Genomic DNA, 20800 nt, shown 5'->3' on the forward strand with positions numbered 1-20800 from the left:
GGAGGGCAGCTCTGCATTCAGGTCTGCAGACCAAGTGGCTATTGGGCAGGCCTGGAGAGCTGGTGTACAAATGAACTACCACTACTCTGGTCCAGGAGAACACTGGGTAATGGATCCCAAGTGAGGGGAGCAGGCAGCCTTCACAAAACTGTTAAACCCTACTGAGACAGCAGGCCTCGGAAGGCAGTCTTTACCAGGTTGGGCCTCAGGGTGGGGAGGAGAGAGGAGGCAGAGGAAGAAAAAGAGACTCCATTCAATTATCTCCTCCTGGTGTTTCCATGGCGATGGCTCCGGAAGCGGGTCAGAACTTTCTCAGTGGAAACAAACAGCCGCTCTCATTCACCATCACCCAGGCCTGCTGGTCACACTGGCTGCTTGTGCGGGCAGCCCAGGCAGGGACAGGGGGCTGAGGAGCCTTTCTTCTGTCACCTGCTCTGGGGACAGGAGGGGGTGAGGGGCTGGTGAGATTGCGTCCGAAGGTCAGAGCCAGAGGACTCTGAGTATGAAGGACCCTTCCTTCCCCTCCTAGCTAGAAGCCCTCCTGGACATCACTGTGGGAGCCGCCTGCCTGCCCTACTTTCCTCCCCAGGCAGCACGAACAAATGCGGTGACCTGAATCGGTCCCTTCCATGGTGACTGGGCAGCGCCACTTGAGCTTTGTTTTCTCCTGGGACACTTTAAATTCTTTGACAGACACAGGTGATGACATCTGTCAGCGTCTTACAAACACAATGGAAACGGAAACCCAGGCTTTCCCGTCTTATCGCATCTTATTTTGAAATTCCTTGGCATTATCTTAGTCATACCCTCAAGCCCTCTGCATAAAAAAAAAACCCGCTGGGCAGCTGGCACTGCCCCTCGTATCTTATCCACTTTGCCTTCACATGCCACCCACTTCTGGGCCTGTGGCTGTATCCAAAGCAACCACATCAGCGCCTGCTAGAAATGAGGATGCCAGGAAGCTCTGCTAGGGTCACCATGAACACAGGATCTCTTGGCATTAGCTGACTATCTCCTCCCTCCCCACCCCCGCCAACTCTAGCTGTGTTTGAGAAACAGGGCCCTTTCATCTGGGTGATAAGACTCGAGTTGGGGTTACATTTTATTAAAACCCAACTGGCTGCCTAGCCATCTTCTTCAGCACTCCAGTCTCCAGGGCTTCACAGTCACCGACTACACCATCGGGCCTGCAGGCTGTCTTTTCTACAGCTTCACGTGTTTCCCAGGGGTGGATATATGGCTGGAATAATGTCTCTATCCAAATAGAGACAGACAGGACAGCATGAGCCCTATTCTTTCCCAACCTTTGTCCCCATCCTACCCCAGCATCTCTAAAGAAAAACAAGCAAGCCGGGTGGTGGTGGCACACGCCTTTAATCCTAGCACTTGGGAGGCAGAGGCAGGCTGATCTCTGTGAGTTCAAGACCAGCCTGGTCTACAGAGCTAGTTCCAGGACAGGCTCCAAAGCAACAGAGAAACCCTGTCTCGAAAAACCAGAAAAAAATAAAACAAAACAAAACAAAACAAAAAAACCAAGCAACAGTGTGGGGCAGGGTTTTTTTGTTTTGTTTTTCAGTCAGGAATGGAACGCTGAGCAACCCCAGCAGAAGTGACCAGGCCACTCCTAGGATTACAGTGCCTGGGCTAATCTGGACGAGACTATTCCTAAGAATACACTTTGACTCTGTGTATCCCCACAGTCCTAAAAGACACGAAGACAGAATGAGCCAGCAGACTGAAGACATTACAGTGCGCACATAATTAAAAGGGGCCTCCCACAAGTTTCAGACTTGCGGGCTTCCTACCACTGACCTCAGGCCTCCTTGAAGCCATCAGACACCCATCTCACACCAATAATGGTTCTTGCCACGCTGTGGGATTTCTGTGCTATCTTCTGGAGGGCTGCCAAAAGCCAGACGAGGGCCACATACCCTTCCATCGTGCCCCTGTCCCCAAGCAACCTTGTTGGTCCTATCTTCTGCTTGGAGTCCACTTCCTTTCTAACCTGGCTGAGGAAACCCATAGAAACTTCTTGGCTCACTCCTTAGGAACCTGTGCTGGACACAGAGTGTGCTGGCACAGCCCAACTGCTTCAGGGCTTCTAGAATTCTCTTCCCTGCACGGATCCCCAGTGTGCACCACAAGGGCATTTTCTGTGAGGTATAGATGGCAGAAGGGGAGGTAGCTTCAAGGCCAGTACATCATGAGGACCGGCAGAAGCTGGCAGGTGTCACAGCTGCTCCCTTGGGATTTGGGCAGCATGGGACAGCAACTGGTCTGTGTCACTCATATCTGTGTTGACTCGCAGACTCGCGGCTTGTTGAGGGCTGAGAGCAACAACTCCTGTGCGTCCTGTTAGGACAGATTTAAAGCTCTGCTTGGGGATGCTGAGAGACGCCTTGATTCCACCCAGCCTGGCTGGCTGCAGTCTGTCTTGCTCTGTCCACTCTACATGTAACCTTTTTAAAGAGCCAGAGTACTGATCACTGGCCCACTGACTGCAACCTGCGCTGTCCGACATTGGAGGAATAGCCTCACCCAGACAGTGGAAGCAGCCCCTACAAATGCATGGGGTTAAATCCCAGAATAAAGCCTTATGCAGTTCGGACACGTTGCTTCCTCCAGGCCCTAAGTTACACAGCCTTCAATGCCCATCTCCCAAAGTCCTCTATCCTTCTGTTCATGGCTCGCCTCCTGTGATAGCTTTCCTGCCACCTCATCACTGTCTGTTTCTATCCTTTGCCTGCCAGCATCTAGTGGGTTTACGCTTCAGCCAGAAATGTGTAAGTGCTTATTAAATTAAGTCTTATTCGCTGCCTAGCCCATCACGGGTCTCTCCAGAGAATATTACTCCTTTATTCTCCAGGTGGTGAGGTGTCTGATAAAAAGCCCTGCTGCCTGCAGACAGACAAACCTGGATATGAAATCCTGGTCTTCCTAGCCCAGGCCTTGTGGGCTTAGCTATCATTTAATCTTTCTGAACCTCTGTTCCCTTAACTATCAAATCCCATGCACATAGATTTGTTAGCAGGGTTAAAAAGATATCCAGGGATTGGGGGGAGGGGGGCGGCGGAGAGATGGCTCAGTAGTTAAGAGCGCTGCTCTTGCGGAGAACCTGGATTTGGTTCCCAGCACCCATACAGTGGTTCACAACCATCTGGGACCCCAATTTTAGGGGATCCTATGCTATCTTATGGCCACTACAGGCAGCAGGAAAGTGCATTGTGTACTTACACACATACAGGCAAAATACTCATTCATGTAAAATAAACATAAATGAATATTAAAAAGAAAATAGATACACATTGACCACTTGGTAAATTCCAGGCAAGTCCCTTTTATTCTGCTTGTAGCCTGTCTATAGATGCTAATTTTTTTTCTCTCTCTCCTTCAGCACCGACCCAATATTCACTTCTCAGGCAGGCAAACAGCAGCCACCTCGATGTGTTAAACAGCCTGGGCTGCAGTGCCCGTCCCCCACAATCACAACACACAGCCTGGCACCTCGCAGGAAGCGACCCAGGCACGAGGCCTCCAGCTGAGGTCAGGCCAGCTGGAGCTCGCTCACCAGACAGAATGAAGGCTAACAGCCTTCTCAGTTGGGAACAGCTGAGGCACAGAGAACACTGGCACAGCTGCCGGCCAGCCCCAGCCCCTGCACTCAGGAATGTCGAGCCCCTCAAATATGCCATGCGATGGCATGCACACGTGTGGATGTGGACAAACACACAGGGACACACTTCAGAACGCTGACCATGTGAGCCCTACAAAAATGGAGGTGGTTTCTTCGCTGCTGCTCCTCCGACCTGGGACACTGACACCTGAAAGCCATGTGGGGTGATCGAATTTTAAGTGACGATAGCCAATGGTTAGCTCTGCATACGGCCTCATCCATGAGACTAAGGACAGACACCCTGGCAGACCTCTGACAGGAGCAGCACAGCCCCCTAAAATGAGGGGCATTCTAGGCACTGAGGACCATGGGAAGACCTCTTACTGTGCCTTGGTCTATTAAGAGCCCAGAGCTGGGAGATTTCAAATATATTGTTCCTGACCACACAGCCAGCAAAGCTGAAGTTGGGGTACAGATTTTGGTGGGCTCTGACAGGCATAGCAACACACCAACAACACAGGCTAACCCCAAGCAACCACAAGGCTGATGTCAACCAATGGAAGGTGCCTGAGGTAGAGGAGCCTTCCGGGGACTTCTCAATCCACCAAGGTGGACATGGACAAAGAGGGGAGTCAGAGTGCTGAAGTGACCCTGATGAATCACAGAGGAGTGCTCACTCAAACTCTAGCTCCTGGGCAGGCCCTTGCCCTGGTGCCCCTGGCCTCCACACAGATGACAACTCATAAACCGACTAAGGCAAAAGAGCATATACTATATATAGGTGGCCTTTGGTCCAGCACAGCAGTTATTTCCTGAACCTAACCTTGCCGTTTCATCTATACACCCTACACTATGGTTGGAGGACCAAACCATGATGGACTGGGCTGTCCTAGCTCTCTCTGTGGTACAGTACCCACCTCCCAGGCCAGGGAGCCTTCAAGGAGGCCAACCGATCTCAGACAGTCAGGATAACTGATTAACTTTCTCAAAGGCATACCCCAACAGGACATCCTTTCTCACACAGGTGCAAAGCCAGGCTTGGAGCATGCAGGCCTATGTTCCATGGGAACACTAGTGGTCCATCCCATCCCTCATCCCTGTCACAAACAGGATCTAGATACAGGATGCACTAGTCTCAGATTCAGAGGACACAGCATGACCTAGTGATCTCAGGACCTCAGCGATTCTCTTCAGGGAATCAGTTCTCCTTCTGAAGATGAACAACCCCTCCAACACATGAACTTCCATGTCCAGGAAGGGTGCTCTAGAACTGGACCCCAACCAGTCGGAGGAAAATCAACATGACACCAGACTACAGACCCTGTCTTTGGGGAGCATACAAAGACAGATGAATCCCCGACTCCTCTCCGAGATAGATTCGAGCCCAGAAACCCGCCAGTAGAGAAATAATAATTTACTACAAGGAGAATCATTTCTTAACATGTTTCAAGAAAGTTGGATGCAAAGTTACCAAGAATTGGACACAAGGGTCTATTCTTAATGCTGTGCTATAAACATAGCACATCTTTTTTTTTTCAAAAGTACATTTTCTCTCTGTTTCTATGGTCAGTCTACAAATATAGAGAGAGAGTGGATGAACAATTTCTTAGGGTTTTGGCGGCCACAGTACTGTCACAGCTAAAGGGCATGAGGTTTCTCCGGAGGTGTTAAAAGTGGCATAAGATGTCTGAGTATGCTAAAGGTGACAATTGGCTATGAACACATAATCCACTAATTTCCCCTTTTGTGAATATGCTGTGTGGTATATGTACTATATCTTAAGCTGATGAAGACACGAACACATATGTGCACACAGACACCTGCACACAAATGTCTACAACAACATTCTTCACAATAGCCAAAAAAAAAAAAAAGTTGGGAATGATGTCAAAGCATGTCAGTCAGTAGTGGAAACACAGAACGCCATATGGTCACACACAAAAGAATAAACAGCAACATGAGGGGTGAAACTGATGAAAATACTAGGTTAAGTGAAAGGACGGCAGCTATAGGCCGCTGTGGTGATGTCTGTGAAACTCTGAACATACTAATAGCTTGTCTGCTTGTGTGCAGTGTTGGCAATAGAACCACAGCCCCTAACTGTCCCTTTAATGGAAGAACAACATGGCATATAAATCACAACTCCATGAAGGAATTACCAAAGAAAAAATAAAAGCACTTCCCCCAGCAAAATTGCTTCTTTCAAAAATTAAAAGAATTCAATGATGACGGTACTTTACATTACGTTTCTAGATATTGTACCTTTACGTGGAAGTCATTGTTTCTGCTCGAAGAGAAAGAAACTACAGGGGGATTCAACAAGACGGGAGAATGGCATCAGGCAGGGAAGGGGACAGTCGTTGGGAACAGATGGGAGATTGTTGGAAGCTGTTCTTCTCTCCACTCCAGGGTTTTCCAGGTGACCTCTCAGGGTTACTATTCTCAGGCAGAAATCATGTCTGACACTGCGTCAGTCTGGGGAGACACTGATAAGGGCTGGCTAATACAAAAGACCAAGAGGGGTCTTCAACACAGCAATTCCATGCCTGGGAACAACCCAGGTCCAGCCATTGTCCTATTTTAAAGAATCCAGGTCATGGAGTGAGTTTGATGCAAGCCCTGAGCAGGCTCAGAGCACCAAGGAAGAAGCAGAGGAGAAAAGCTTAGAGCTCCGGCCGGGCTGACTCATGTGGGGTTCAAGAACAGAAGTCACCAGAGCCATGGGCAGGGGCATGAACTTGAGCCATAATAGACACATAATAGCGATAGATAAGATTACAGAGTACTCAGCGTGTGTTAGATAGCTTACTAAGTGAAGTAATTACTATAATTACAACCCATTTAGTCAGGAACTGGCCCCAGGATTGCAGAGCTGGTAAGGAAATGCCTGAATCCAAACTCAGAGTCTGGTCATCCCTACCTGATGGACAAAGGGGCCCTAAGACTAGTTTGGCAGGTTTATCTCCAGCTCTGGGAACTTAGGCATGGTGAGTACTCTCAAGAAAAATTGTTATCTCCTTCAAAGAGCTGATGAAACATGAAGTGATAAAAGACAATAGAAATGACTAGTATAGAAATAACTGGCTCATCTCAAGGCTGGCTCCAGAAGGACCTCGCCAGCCAAGGCAGGCAAGCCCATTGCTAAGGTTGGATGGAGCTTGCTCGGGTCATGAAGATGAAAGAGGAAGCTGGAGTTTAAATCCTGCGTTCGAACATGTTGTTCCTGGCTAGTGGCACTGTGGCAGCAGGTTATGGAACCTCGGAGACAGGAAGCATGACTGATGGAAGTGGGGTCACCAGGGATGGCCTTTGAGGCTTCAGTCGGCTCCTACTTCCAGTTAGAAAGCTTTGGTTCCTGCTCACCTACCAGGATGTGGCCAGCTGCCTCATATCCTTGCTGCCAAGGCTACGAGCTGACGCTGCCCCTATGCCTTCCACGCGTGATGGCCTGAATTCCCTGAACTATGTGCCAAAATAAACTCCTCCTTAAACTGCTTCTGTGGGATATTTGGTCCTAATGATGCAAAAGTATCTTGCACGGGGGAGCATCCCACACGGTCGGTCACACAGCAAGTTCAGATGCTAAGCATACCACGGGACAGGACCTGCCTGAGAAACCTGCCTGGGAAGCAGGTGACAAAGACATGAGGTGGCCAAGTGGGCGGAGGACAGAATAAGGGACACTGGGCTCAAAGGGAAAGAGGAAAGCAAAGTTGAAGGTGCAGGGAGCAGGGTGAGTCAGGCACTGAGCAAGAACTCAGGCAGGGGCTTCCTGAAGACCAGAAGATGGGGAGGAAAGAGGAAAGGAAGAGACAGAGTTTCCTGAGTATGCAGGGGTGGGGGCTGGTGGTTAGGGGAGGAGGGAGGCATTTGACAGACTAAGAAGAGTCTTCAGCTGCCAGAGGAGGCAGGAAGGCGGTGCTGAGCTCCGCACATGTGTGTACAGGGCGTTCATTGATCATCAGCCATATTCCACCCGCGGCTGGAGCCCGGTCCCCACTCAACTGCCTTTGGCTCCTTTTATTTATCTGTCTTTTCTATCACCCTGTATATTTGGGCTTTTGTTGGCCATAAAATAGTTCAAGTGTAGTCATCGGAATGGAAAACGGTGAGACTACATCAGGGAATTTCAGCTCTGGTGAAGGGCTTAGTAAGGAAGAAGTTATAAATATTGGCAATGGTGAGGTTTCGCGATTTATTTTAGACTTTCTTGCTTCGGTAGATAAATAAATGTCTGAGGCCCAGCTTAGATCACGATGAGAGTCAACCTGGCTCCTGTTTCCAACAGCAGAAGGATGTAGGTTTTAACTGCTATTTGTCTAATGCTGATAAACCCATCTGAATTCATCCTTGTTACTTTTCTCACTATGACCAAACACCTGATGGAAAGCAACAAGAGAAGAGAGATTTACTTTGGCTCAAGGCTCAAGGGATTCATATCGTGGTGGGGGAAAGAAAGCATGAAGGCGGAGACATGAGGTGGTCAGCCATGTGTGTCCTCAGTGAGGAAGCAGAGGTGGGTGAATTCTGGTACCCAGTCGGGTATTCAGATTGGTATTCCAGCCCCTAGGATGGTACTTTTCTAAAACATCCTATAGAAATGCAGAATTGTTTCCATGGAGATCTACATCCAGTGAAATTGACATCTGATGATTGACCATCTAGCCCCTAACCTCTGGATTTGCTGAAGTAACACGATTGTGTGACAGTTTGGAATTACAGTGTTGTGGCCAGAAACTTGGCTACTTTAATTGTGATCAAATCTGGGTTCTGATATTGAGTGGCTGTGTAGCTTTAAGGAACTTACTGGCCTCTCTATGCTTCACTTTCTGTGTTTGTAAACGAAGGGACCGTAATGGATACAGAGTCTCGCAGTAAGGCACTAGCAGTACTGAATGTGTATCAGGTACCTGGAACCACTGTTGATAGATGCTAAATCCTAAAGCTCATATTCTTACTTTTTACTTTCTTTTTCAGTTTGCAGTCCTTAGAATCGACTCTATGAAAACACTGTCACAGAATATTAGTTGAAGATGTGTTACATTTGTTTGTGTTGTGGAACATTCATTTAGTGATGCAAAGATGGGTTGCATTGTTTTTGTTTAACTTTGTAAAGTTGCGTTACTTTACCTGTCGAAAACACCTGATTGGTCTAATAAAGAGCTGAACAGCCAATAGCTAGACAGGAGAGAGAAATAGGTGGGAATGGCAGGCAGAGAGAGTGAAGAGGAGGAGAAATCTGGGAAGAAGATTGAGGAGGGAGAAAAAGGGGGAGTGAGGATGTCAGGAGTCAGCTACCCAGCAAGTCACAGAGTAAGACATAAAGAAAGATGTATTGAATAGAGAAAGATAAAAGCCCAGAGGCCAAAGGCAGATTGGATAATTTAAGTTAAGAAAAACTGGCTAGAAACAAGCCAAACTATGGCAGAATAAGACTCCATGTATTTATTTGGGAGCTGCTGGCAGGCCCCCAAAGACAAAAGAGTAGACAAGAGAAAAACAAAACAAAAAAAACTAACCAACAACAAAATACCTCTACAAAGATAAAAGAAACAACCAGATGGGCCCCGGGGACTGCTAACTTCATGGCTTCTTTGAACATGCATCTGGCCCATTTTCTGATCAGTCTTACTGCGTGTACATAACACAAATGAAATATTAGCTCTGATGGAAAGCACTAATTTCCCACCAAACGACAACTCTCCCTCTTAAGAATGACATTTGTTCAGGGCAAAAGTGGGTTCAGCTATGGAAACTCTCTGGTGATTTAGCGATTGAATAGCCCCTTTTGGAAGAGCGGATGTGTATTTTGGCTCATGGTTTCAGAGTTTCAGCCTGTCAGTGTGGAGAGGTAGGAGTCATCAATCCAAGGCAGCTGAAAAACATCATGGGGGCTTCTCCCATCACGGCTCACTTAGTCTCCCTGCTACCAAAGCGAGCGTCTAAACTCACCAACTCCCTGCTTTTTTCCACACCACCATTTAAACCAGGAAATGTGTGATTCCTTTACTATAACTCTTTCCCTTCAAACATGAGCTATCTTTTCTATAACTCTCTCCCATGAATGTGGATATCACTACATCTTAGTACCCCAGAAGACTGCATGCCCTCCATGCCAAGTCGGTACTCAATGAACAGCAGCCACGTGAAGAAACAAAGAGAAGAAACAGGAAGGGGGTCAGGAGGGGCTCTGGGTGAACTTCTGAAAGCCATGCCTTTACCATCTCCCCTTCACTGTATTTCCACTCTCTGCCTCAAAGATGGAGCCACTCTGACTGAGGTCATGATAACTCTCCTTCACCGCTCCTATAAAAGAAAGAAACAAAACCAAAAACCACAGCCTGGCTTTCTGAAGCCTGTTGAGTCATAGGGCCAATCCTAAGTATATGAATGGGAAAAAAATGGATCCAATAAAAGTGGCATTTCTTTATGTCACTGTGTGCCAGGCTTCCTGATACTCATAGTTAACCTAATTTCTGATAGATCTTTCCTAGCCGTGATACTCATAGTTAACCTAGTTTCTGATAGATGATTTCTAGCCATGAAATAAAAAAGGGGGGTGGCTTTGTTTTTCAGACGTCTTTTGTTTGTTTGGTTGGTTTTGTTTGTGTTTTTTTGAGACAGGGTTTCTCTATAGAAATCTGTCCTGGAATTCACTCTGTAGACTAGGCTAGCCTTGAACTCACAGAGTTCTCTGCCTCCCAAGTGCTGGGATTAAAGGCAGGTGCCACCATTGCCCGGCTTTTCAGATATCTTTGAAAATAGCTGCTAACAAGAAATTTAGCTCAAGCTCACCCCTCATAGTAGCAGACACCAGTCCAAGATTGGGGCCAGGAAGTGGACATGATAGTTCATCAATAGGTAATTCGGATAGTTGTGAAAATTAAAGGCTCGGGTGAAAGTTTCCCTGCTTCCTTGAATATCTTCTCACTGAAAGCCTGTTTTAGGAGAAGAGGAGCAGGCAACAGGCCACGTAGCCCAGTGACAGAGCTGCTCAGACATGCCCCACAAGGTCCTGTGTCTCATCACCAATGCCACAAACTAAGATAAAAACCTACCTTGTTGAAAATTGGGATGGATAAGGGTGCTTGTCTAAGTGATGATGGGACGAGATGATTCGATTCCTCTTCCCACTTGCCTACCTCCCTCTCTGTCTTTCTTTTTGATTCTTTATTGTATGGGCCAAGCAGCCCAGAGCCTAGAAGCTTACATCCAAACCAGAATAGGGCATCAAGGAATGTGATGCCAAGAGGGCCAGGACTCCTCATTCCTTGCCCTCTCCATGATAGACTCACCATGCCCACCGCCCTCGGTCCAAGCTAACTTCCTGGAACTTAAGACTTTAAACCCTGATAAGTACTCCTGGAAGAAGTACCGTTTGTTGTTGCTGTTTTTAAGAAACAGACCTTGTGTCATAACCTATACCAGATTCTTATCTTAGCATAGCTTTTACCTGGGGCAAAAAGATGGGAAGTATGTGAGCTCTGGCCCAAAAGACAGCTGGGAAACACTGGATCCAGAAGGTGGGAGCCACAGAGTTGGCTGTGCTTGGTCTTAACGTTGCCTGTGAGCCCATGGGAAGGCCGTGGTAGGCCATGTCTCCCTTGTTTACTAAGCTCTCTTACATGTCAAATAAGAAGCAGAAGAACGTTTTTGCCCATAAAGCCACACTCTGAGTCAGAATGGTATTTTAGTTGGCGGACACTCAGCGGACACTAACCAGACACAGCCAACTGGTCTGCCAGGCCCTCTTCCCCAGCCTCAACAAGCAACTGCAAAGCTGCCAGCCAGGGCGAGGGTGGGAGGGCATCGAGGGATTTTCCAGGCAAACATATCTCCACTTTTAAAGCCCGATGAGTAACATTTCAAAGCAAACGGTGCATTAAATCTGCTCTAACTGTATCTGACTTAGACATTTCAGAGTGACAGCTCATCTCTTAAAGACAAGGTGAAACCTGAAACCTCTTAGAAGATTTTAATCGAAAAATAATTATCAACTAATAAGTGTTTTTCTACTTTACAGCCACTGGGTTAAAAATTGACTCAGGAGGAATTACTGAATCTAAAAACCTGGTAACAGCTTGACCAGGGGCAGGCTGCAGGAGAGTCTCAACTATTCTCCCCAGAGAGGTGTTTTTTGTTTTTTTGTTTTTTTTGTTTTTTTTGTTTTTTTTTTTTTTTTACAAAGAGAAAAGCATTATTTCCCAGAGGAAAGCCCAACGGCTACCATGATAAACCATCAAAATTCATTATCTCCAATCATGGGATTAGCAGGCGTCATGAGCCTCCTGACGTAATGTACTGTGGAGAAGAAACAAGAAAGCCCTAACATACAACAACTAGCCTACTCTGTAAGAAGAAAAAAAAAGGCAAGTTCTCAAGAGAATAAGAAACCCTTTCAGACAATGCATGAGAACGCCATGAGTAATATTTAAGTGCTAGATTGAAGAGAACATAAAGGCCATAAGAGACAGCATTGGGACAATGAGAGAAAGCTGAACTGCAAGTTAGGAAATTCACTGCAATTGTCCTTCTTGGTAAAGCTCATGGTTCTATCAGAGAGGATCTGTCTTTATCCTTAAGAAATCCATGCCAGAAGACTCAGGGTTTCAGGCTGTGATGTGTGTAACTCATTCTCAAAGGTTCAGCAACTCGTGTGTGTGTGTGTGTGTGTGTGTGTGTGTGTGTGTCCCAGAGAGAGAGAACCAAAGAGCACCCATCTCTTAGTAAGTGTTGATTCTGAGTATGGAAGCTTTGTTTTGGGGTTTAAAAAGAATGTTATAATTTTCGAGAACCATTACTAGAGAAGTGAAAAAAAATATTTTAAAAAAATTTTCAGAATGTTTAGAAATACTTAAACCTGAACCAATTAAAAAAGAACAGAGGCCAAGTGGCAGAACCATAAATGGGGAGACGGGAGTTTGTCAATAGTGGGTGTGGTGCAAATCCTTTTGTTAACTTCTGAGGAGTTCCTCAGTCTCCCGCTTGGCCACAAGAGTGACGCCATATTTCAAAGGAAGGATTCACACACAGAAAACGCCAGTCGCCACCACTGAGGGAAAGGAACGCCCAGCTTAACCAAGGCTAATTCAAACCAGGTTGAATCACTTCCCCCTCTTGTTTCCTAAAGGATTCTGATGCCCTGAAGGGACACCTGAGCCCTCTGCTTCTCCCATGCCCATGTGATAGAGTCGGTCAAGAGAAGGCACAGCCCATGTTCTCAATGCTTCGCCAACACCTCAGTACCTCCAGCTTCAAAGGCAATGTCCACATACACCCATGGCCTACTTCAGCCCCAACAAGAGTTCAATCCTGGAAGGATACAAGCCAACACAACCAGAGATGCTTATACAGCACAGGCATCTGTACCGTGGCCTTTGCTTTTCACTAGCTCTTTGGATCTAACAATATTCTTTAGTCTTGACTCAAACCTACTCAGCCCCTTAGGTTCAGAGCTCCAGCTTTCTGGCCAAGGGGCATTCATTCCTAGGTGCCGCCTCTGCCAGCCGCACACACGTGGCCGGATTAGGCAGAGGGGGCTTGTAAAGTACACACACACTTGCCCAGCGTGTGCTTCTCGAATTCCTAAACCACTCCTCTGCCTTTCTTGGCACAAAACACGACAAGTGGGCTCTGGGCCAGGGGAAGCGTCTGCTTAGAGATGTGGGCTTTCTTTAAATTTCTATACTCCCGAAAAAAAATCACTAGCAAGATTTCAATGGAATAAAGTCGAACGGGGAAAGCCTGTAGATAAAGACATTTGGTTTGTGTTATTTAAGCTGTCTCAAAGGAACACTGGCAACATAAAACATAGCATTATCTTTTAGGAGAACAGAGATTATAGAACCTAAGTTAGGACAAGAAAACAAAAATATTCCTTAAACAGAAAAGGTCCACGCACATACTTGTGCCTGCTTCTCACACACTCAAGATTTGAGGTGGCATACCCAAAAGTGAGGTAGAGGAGGCCGTTCAAAATCATTGCTTTCGTTAGAATGTATTTTATTTTTGCATTTGGTTCCTTTGCGCTTCTTATCCTCTATTCCAAGCGAGGGTAAAAGATGAAAACCTATCCCTGACAATTTGCCCTTTTCCTTCACTTCAGGCATTTGCTTGGGACTCCCTCATGATGAGCTATGTAAAATTAAGGGCCACAGGCATCCCCAGCTGGCCTACAAAGCCCACCTTGGTAGATGTGTCACACAGAACACATTAAGGAACATCCCATCCAACTCCAGCCCAGACGCCTCCCTGGTAGCTCAGCATGGGGCAGAAGGAGAGTGACTTACTTTCTTTCCACTTCTGGAGTTGACACGGCGCTGCAGAAGCCAAGGGACTCCTAGAAGAGAGAGAAGGTTCTCAGCGTCAGTAAGGGACAGTGAAGTCTCGCTTCTCCAGAATATCACTTAAGAGAAGAGGCAGAAGCCAAACAAGATCACGAAAGTTGCTGTGCTTACTTCGAGCTGGGACCGCAGCTGAAGTGGCGTGGGGCTGGCGTTGGGTTTCTCCTAAAACAGAACAGATGCAGCCTGAATGAGACTCCCAAACGTGGCACACACAGAAAGATAAATAGATGTGTAAGAAGAGACGGGAGGATTTGGGAAACACTCTGCCGTACAGTGGGAGGAGATGGCAGAGATAAATGGATTCTCTGGAAAACCTGAAGTGCTTTTCAAACGGCAGCACAAGTCTCTTGGAACTGAACTCCTTACCAAACCTCACTGCTAAACTCTGCTTACAGTTTTACTACACACAATCACCAATCAACGGAAAGGCACGGACGGTCAGTGGTGAAATAAGTCTCTGGGTACACTAGATCATCATCACGAGACACTGAACTGACTGTGACTACTGAAGTCAAGTTTATTCTTCAGAACAGCGGAGTTCCAGCCTGATCATTTTCCATTTATTTATGGATATTTACTGGGGAGGGCACACACTGGAGCCGTGGCTGGCATGCATATGGAGGTCAGAGGTCAGTTCACTCCTTCCACCACGTAGGCTCCAGGGTCTAAGTTTGGGTTGTCAGGTCTGGCAGCAAGTGCTCTTACCTGCTGGGAGAGCATCTCACAACACCCGATCTGATTCTGAAGTTCTAAATTGATTCCAAGGATTCAGTAATGTAAGGCTTGTTGTAAATGTGTGTTAGAAAGCTGGATGCCTGGGGCTGGAGATATGACTCAGCGGTTAAGAGCACTGGCTGCTCTTCCATAGGACCAGGGATCAATTCCCAGTGCCCACACGGCAGCTCACACTGTCTGTAACTTCAGCTCCAGGGCTTCTGTCACCCTCATACATACATACATACACACACACACACACACACACACACAGTACACATAAAATAAAAATAAACTTAAGAGAAAGAGAGAGTTGGAAGACTAACGATATTATTTCAGCCTTTTTTATCTATTACAAATGAACTGGCCTGCTCGAAAATGCAGAAAAGCACTCGGCTTGCAGGTGATAAATGACATCAAACTGCATGATGCTCTGGGTTTATTGAGAAACATTAAATCACACGGACAGAGGAATCCGTCTCAGAGATAAAAACCATGGCCTATAACACTCTTGTTTTACAGCGAGAAGATGCGTTTCCCTTTAAGATGTAAAACAAAGGAGGGTGAGAAAAGGCTTACACGAGAGGCAAACAATGGACTGAGATGCGCTTTGGAGGCTTCAGTGTGAAAGTTGTACGATGGAAACATTTGGATGTAATTAGAAGAAAACAAAAGCCATCCACAGAGCACAGGGCCTAACCCGACCCGAGTGTTTCTTCCAGAGACTAATTTGGAATCAGCACAAGCGTAAACAAAGGTTTATCTTCTCCGAGACGGGTCCACAGAGGACAACTGAGGCAGGTCCACAGAGGACGAGTCGGAAACACACAGTTAGAAGCTATTTCTGCCCCCGGAACATCGACTCTTCCCCCAGGCGCACAGGTAACCGACAACATCATGAAGGCAGGCACCTTTGCCTTTAGTGAGTTGCCTGTCTAGACACCTGCTTTACTTCAGCAAAAGGCAGAAAGATAAGTCTTTGTCCTAAACCTGCCAGCATCTTGGATTCCTAGAAGAACAGATGAGGATAGTTATCTGTAATGAAGAGGCCACACCCTGGAGTAGGAGTATCCATCTTACGGGGATCAGATCATGCTCTATGTCATGACAGTAGACATCTTCAGACCACCCTCACAGAACCAAGACAATAGCACATGTCAGTACCCTGAAGATGGACTTAGAGTCACTGGGACCTACTGAATAGAGCTGGCTACATGGACTAAATTTTCTGTTTGGATTGACATATTGAGATGAGCAGCTAAGCCTAGCCTGCTGCTAGAGTCAGGCTTTTGCCCTAAAACAACAGTTACTGTTAGAGATAGATAGATAGATAGATAGATAGATAGATAGATAGATAGATAGATAGATAGATAGATAGATAGATAGATAGATGATACATACATACATATACATACATACACACACATACATGTGTGAGTATTTGTGTGTGCCATCAGAAGATATATTCAAACCTTTGATTCGTAAGAAACCCGAATTCTGAGCAAGCCTCAGGCCTCACCGTCCAGAGACACCCCAGTTGTGCAGCACAGGGATTTTGAAACTGCCTCTTTGAAATGGCTTAGAGGATGGACAGCCCACAGCCCTCCCTTCTCCCTGCTTCATCTGATTGTCTTTTGAACATGGCTACTTCGCAGTCTCCTCTATGCTAGTCACCATAACTCACTTCTGAAATTAGCGAACTGTGGATAAATGGCTGAGCCTAGTGTGCCAGAGTTACCAGAACTCAAGACATCAGGTTCTGGCTACCTAAAGCTCCGGTTATCATTCCCTGATCAACTTGGTATAAGAGGATTAGCACATCTGGCAAGGCAGTATATTAGCTGTAGTTTAAACTATCAGAATGATTCAAATTTCTTCAGCAACCTTATTGCCGTAGCTTTAAGCAGGGTTATAGTCTTCAAGACTGCATTATGACGTGAGGAACCATTTCATCACCTTAACTACCATCTGGGAAGTGGGCAGGTCACGGCCATGTCCAGAGATGCATCCGCATACTTCTCTGATTACTACATTTATTAAGGGTCATGATTAATACAATCACAGGACACCCAGAGAAACTTGGCTGAAGGAGAAAGGTAGCAGAGACCTGAGGACAATTTGGGCTCAAGCTGGAGATGTGAGGATGTGGCAGGAATCGAGCCCAAACACAGTCCACCACCATCAATGTGCTGTCTCATGGGGCCAAGGGGTGGGTTCTGGGAAGTCGCTGCCCAACCCTGTGCATGAGGTAGGTGATGCGGTCCGTGTTGTATACACTGAGACCAGAAGGAGGGTGGGTTTGTCCACCATGGAGACTTGGTTTTGCCACAAGGAAAACAACGAACGTGCCAGAATGAGCAGATCTGAGGAGACAACAGTGGATAAACAGCCTGAATGGGAAGAAACATCTCAGGGGACTGGCTCCTCACTCAGCCCCATGTCATACCCTTGATTACAAAGTGCCACAGAACTCCATGCCCTCAAGGTCCTGCGGGCTTTGTTTGTTAATTTCTACTTGTTTACTTATTTGTTTGTTTGTTTATTATTGTCACAGAAGGCTTGTGAATGTGTCACAGAGTGCTTTGTGGAGGTCAAAGGGCAACTTTGGGAAGCGGTTCTCTTCTTGTACTGTGGGTTCCGGGGATTATATTCAGGATGCCAGGTTGGTGTTGGAAGCCCTTTACCCTGAGCCAGCCTGCTGGTCCATTCTCCCGGTTTTTATTCTTGCCATTGTTCATAATGTTTGTATTTCTCTTCCAAACCTGACACATGATTTTTACAAGGCATTGTCTCTAACATGTCAGAGCTATGTTCAAAGTCCAACTGGTCCTGTCGAGATCCCCGGTACAGTCAGGATTGCTCATGCTTACAGTCCAGTCTGGAAGTCAGGTACTTAAGCCTTGGACACAGTACAAAGAGAACTTTGCATGTTCAAAAAGCAGTTTTGTAAGCAAAAATGCTATTTACAAATACCTATAGCTCAAGACAAAAATCAGCAGATAAGCATCTATGTGCGTCCACCTGTCTGTCCAGGTGTACACATGTGCAATCCGGTTCCATTAGCAGCACATGGGTCAAAGGTAATACTTAGGCACTGAAATTAAATATATTTTGTTCTAATGTGTCCAAGCCTGCTATGTGATACACTAGACCCCAACCCCACCTGGGGGCAGAAATAAGGTCCCGGAAAATGGTTTTCATGCCCCGTCCCTCCATTCCAGCTGTTTCCACGTCATGCCCCGTCCATCCACTCCAGCTGTTTCCACCTTCTTGTGGAAATTCACATTTCTCTGTCCCTTATTGCTGCCAGGATCCCACGCCAAATGAACTTTACAGCTGGAAAGGAAGGAGGGCTAAACCACTGTGCTGTTCCAAAGGCAGAAAGGAAGAACACCAAGCACCCACCAGCTCAGCTCGGGGCCAACTTCTCCTCCTCCACAAGGATCACAGGAAGGAGGTGGAGAAAGTCAGGCTCCACGGCTCACTTAGCAGTACGTAAGGGAAAAACAGAATGCCACGTGCTCTCTCTCTCTCTCGCTGTAGACTGGCTGAACTCAGGGAAGCCAGTAACTGATAGTTGGAAATTTGAAAAGCACGTTAGGACCAACGAGATGGCTCAGTAGGTCAGAGAACTTGTCGCCAAACCTCATGACCCGAGCTCAGTTCCTGAGACTCACGCAGGATGGAGAGAACCAGCTCCTTCAAGTTGTCTCCTGATCTCTCCCTGAGTGCTGGGTGTGCGTGCACGCACATACACAGACTTGAAAAATGTGGTGGAGCATTTCATCTAAAGAAGTTTCCATGAGAAAGCGGTGTGAGGTCCAGCTGGCAGTCTCAGCGGGGATCCTTATAGAAAGAGACAAACAAACAAATACAAACTAGACAGAGAACTCAGATGGAAATCCACAGGCAAACAATCCACTCTTGCCTTGATTTGTTTAGACACTATTTCAAGGGGATCCACAGCTCCAAACACCACTAAGTTCTTTTTCTCGACTCATAATGCTGTTAGATTACGACAAAGATAACGCAAAGATAGCATCACATCTTTAAATTCAAGACTCTGTGAATAAAAAGTCTTTTGGGTTCAAAGGTGTACGCCATATCTCCCTAGTTGCTTTGGAATGGCTGCCTCTGGGTTAACCATCCTTCCCCAGAAGGCACAAGACAGACGGTCATCAACACATGGGTCAGAGAGGAGCAATGGCAGAGACAAACCCCACTGCCACCTGAAATTTGACATCTATAAAATCTGGATTCCAGCAAGCCCTTTGGTACTTATTAAACTTACTGCATTACAGTACCCTGGGTGATGGTTTAGTTCAAGTCATCAGATCTCACTGCTACGCCGACCCTCAGGTAGGTCAAGACAATGACACCCACTGTCAACACCAGCCTTCAAACCCATGTGTGGGCAAGCATCAACACACATACACTCACGCAAGCATATACACATGTACAGATATACACTTACATACGCATGGTCACACACACATGCACACACATACACATTGCGGTGAAGGAGAGTGACTGAGAAAAATATCCAGCATTGACCTCTGGCCTCCACATGTGCACAGATACAGGAGCACTGTGTCCATACACGTGTATGCAGAAAATAAAAACCCTCATAACTAGCTGTTATACTAGTTGAGAAAGAAAATCAAATTAAAAAATAAGAGTCTCAGGAGGTTGAGACAAACGTCAAACTTTAGCCCACGGCAAACTTTATAATAAACACTCGCAAGATCGGATTTATAATGGAAACACAGGCAAGGAAGGCTCCGATGTAATATACATAAATGATACGTTTCTGTTCTTGTGTGGTGATTTTCTTCTTCTGAGCATTAATCTTCGAATGACTTACTCTATAAATTATTGAGCTTAGTTCAAAAGCAAATGAAATTTAAAATACCCATTTATTGAATGGCAAAAGTGCCATGTTGAAATTACTGTGATTTATCTGTTTCTTTAACGATTCCTGTAGCAAACTTACTTCATTGCTCAAAATTATTACCTGGATGCATAGTTTACTCTGGTCTAAACATAAATCTCCCCTCACTGTGCAGCAGCAGCCGCCGTTTGTCAGGACCTTGTTCGTTCCTGCACAGCCACAAGGCCAACTTTCTCTCTGGGCAACTCTGAAACTGCTCCTCTCGTGTTGTTACAGTGGGGAGGGGGAGGAGGAGACAAGACAGAGTTCACCCACAATCCCAAATACCCGACTGTATTATGCGGGGTTCCAGCAGCTCAAACAGGAAGTAGTGGTTGGCTCTGTGAAGACAATCCTGTTGATTGTTAACGGATGGTTGGTTAATCCTTGCCAACGTGACTGGATTTGGAATGACCTAGGAGATGCGGCTCTGCCAGTGTCTTTAAGGACACTTCCAAAGAGGTTTGACTAAGCATCCTGACTGGACTGGGATATCACGCTCAATAAAGGGGGGAGGGTGGGATCCAGCTGGGCATGCTCACTTCTGACAGTCAGTAGATACAGTACAACCAGAGGCCTCCTGTCCCCCTGCCATGTTTCCTGCCATGGCGGACTGTATTATATTTTAATGTGTCTCAAAGAAGCCCTTCCCCTCTAACTTGCTTTTTGTTGGTGCTGAAATTTGAATGTGAAATTTTCCTCTATAGACTCGTGTGTTGGAACATTTGGTCGCCGCTGGTGGTACAGTTTGGGACAGCTCTGGAACCATTAGGAGGTGGCCCTAATGTGACTGGGGGGGCAGGCTTTGAGGTTTTGTAGCTTAGACTCACTTCCTGCCTGCTCTCTGCTTCCAGGCTGCTGATGCATGACGGGATGGCCTCATGGCCCTGCTTTCAGGCCTTCATCACCATCATGGACTCTAATCCCTCAGCCAAAATAAGCTCTTCCTGCCTTAAGTTGCCTTTGTCTAGGTATTTATCACAAAAATGGAAAAGCAGCCACAACGGCCAAGTAGTTAATTGATCATAGTGGTGGAAAAGGTAACTACTGTAACAGAAGTGATGCTCATTGGGCATCCATAACTGTGGGTACCCATAACGGGCGCCATCTGTTAACACTGCAGCCAGGATACTAATGCTCCCCCAAGGAGAGAAATTCTTTTTTTTTTAAATAAATATTTATTTATTTATTTATTTA

The 20800-nt window shown here is 46.4% G+C and overlaps 1 protein-coding gene across 2 annotated transcripts in view; it reads right to left on the minus strand.

The window, feature by feature from the left end:
- The window catches only part of Sash1 (SAM and SH3 domain containing 1), a 175069-nt gene that overhangs the window by 81003 nt on the left and 73266 nt on the right, over positions 1–20800 (minus strand). For both annotated transcript variants that reach the window (XM_026777782.1, XM_005370645.2), the window contains exons 3-4: positions 14071–14121; positions 13903–13952 (exon numbers count right to left, since the gene is read on the minus strand). In XM_026777782.1, the coding sequence (XP_026633583.1) occupies positions 13903–13952; positions 14071–14121 (101 nt within the window). The remainder of the gene's footprint in view (positions 1–13902; positions 13953–14070; positions 14122–20800) is intronic.

The sequence above is a fragment of the Microtus ochrogaster genome, unplaced genomic scaffold (assembly GCF_000317375.1).
Source record: "Microtus ochrogaster isolate Prairie Vole_2 unplaced genomic scaffold, MicOch1.0 UNK82, whole genome shotgun sequence".
NCBI lineage: Eukaryota > Metazoa > Chordata > Mammalia > Rodentia > Cricetidae > Microtus > Microtus ochrogaster.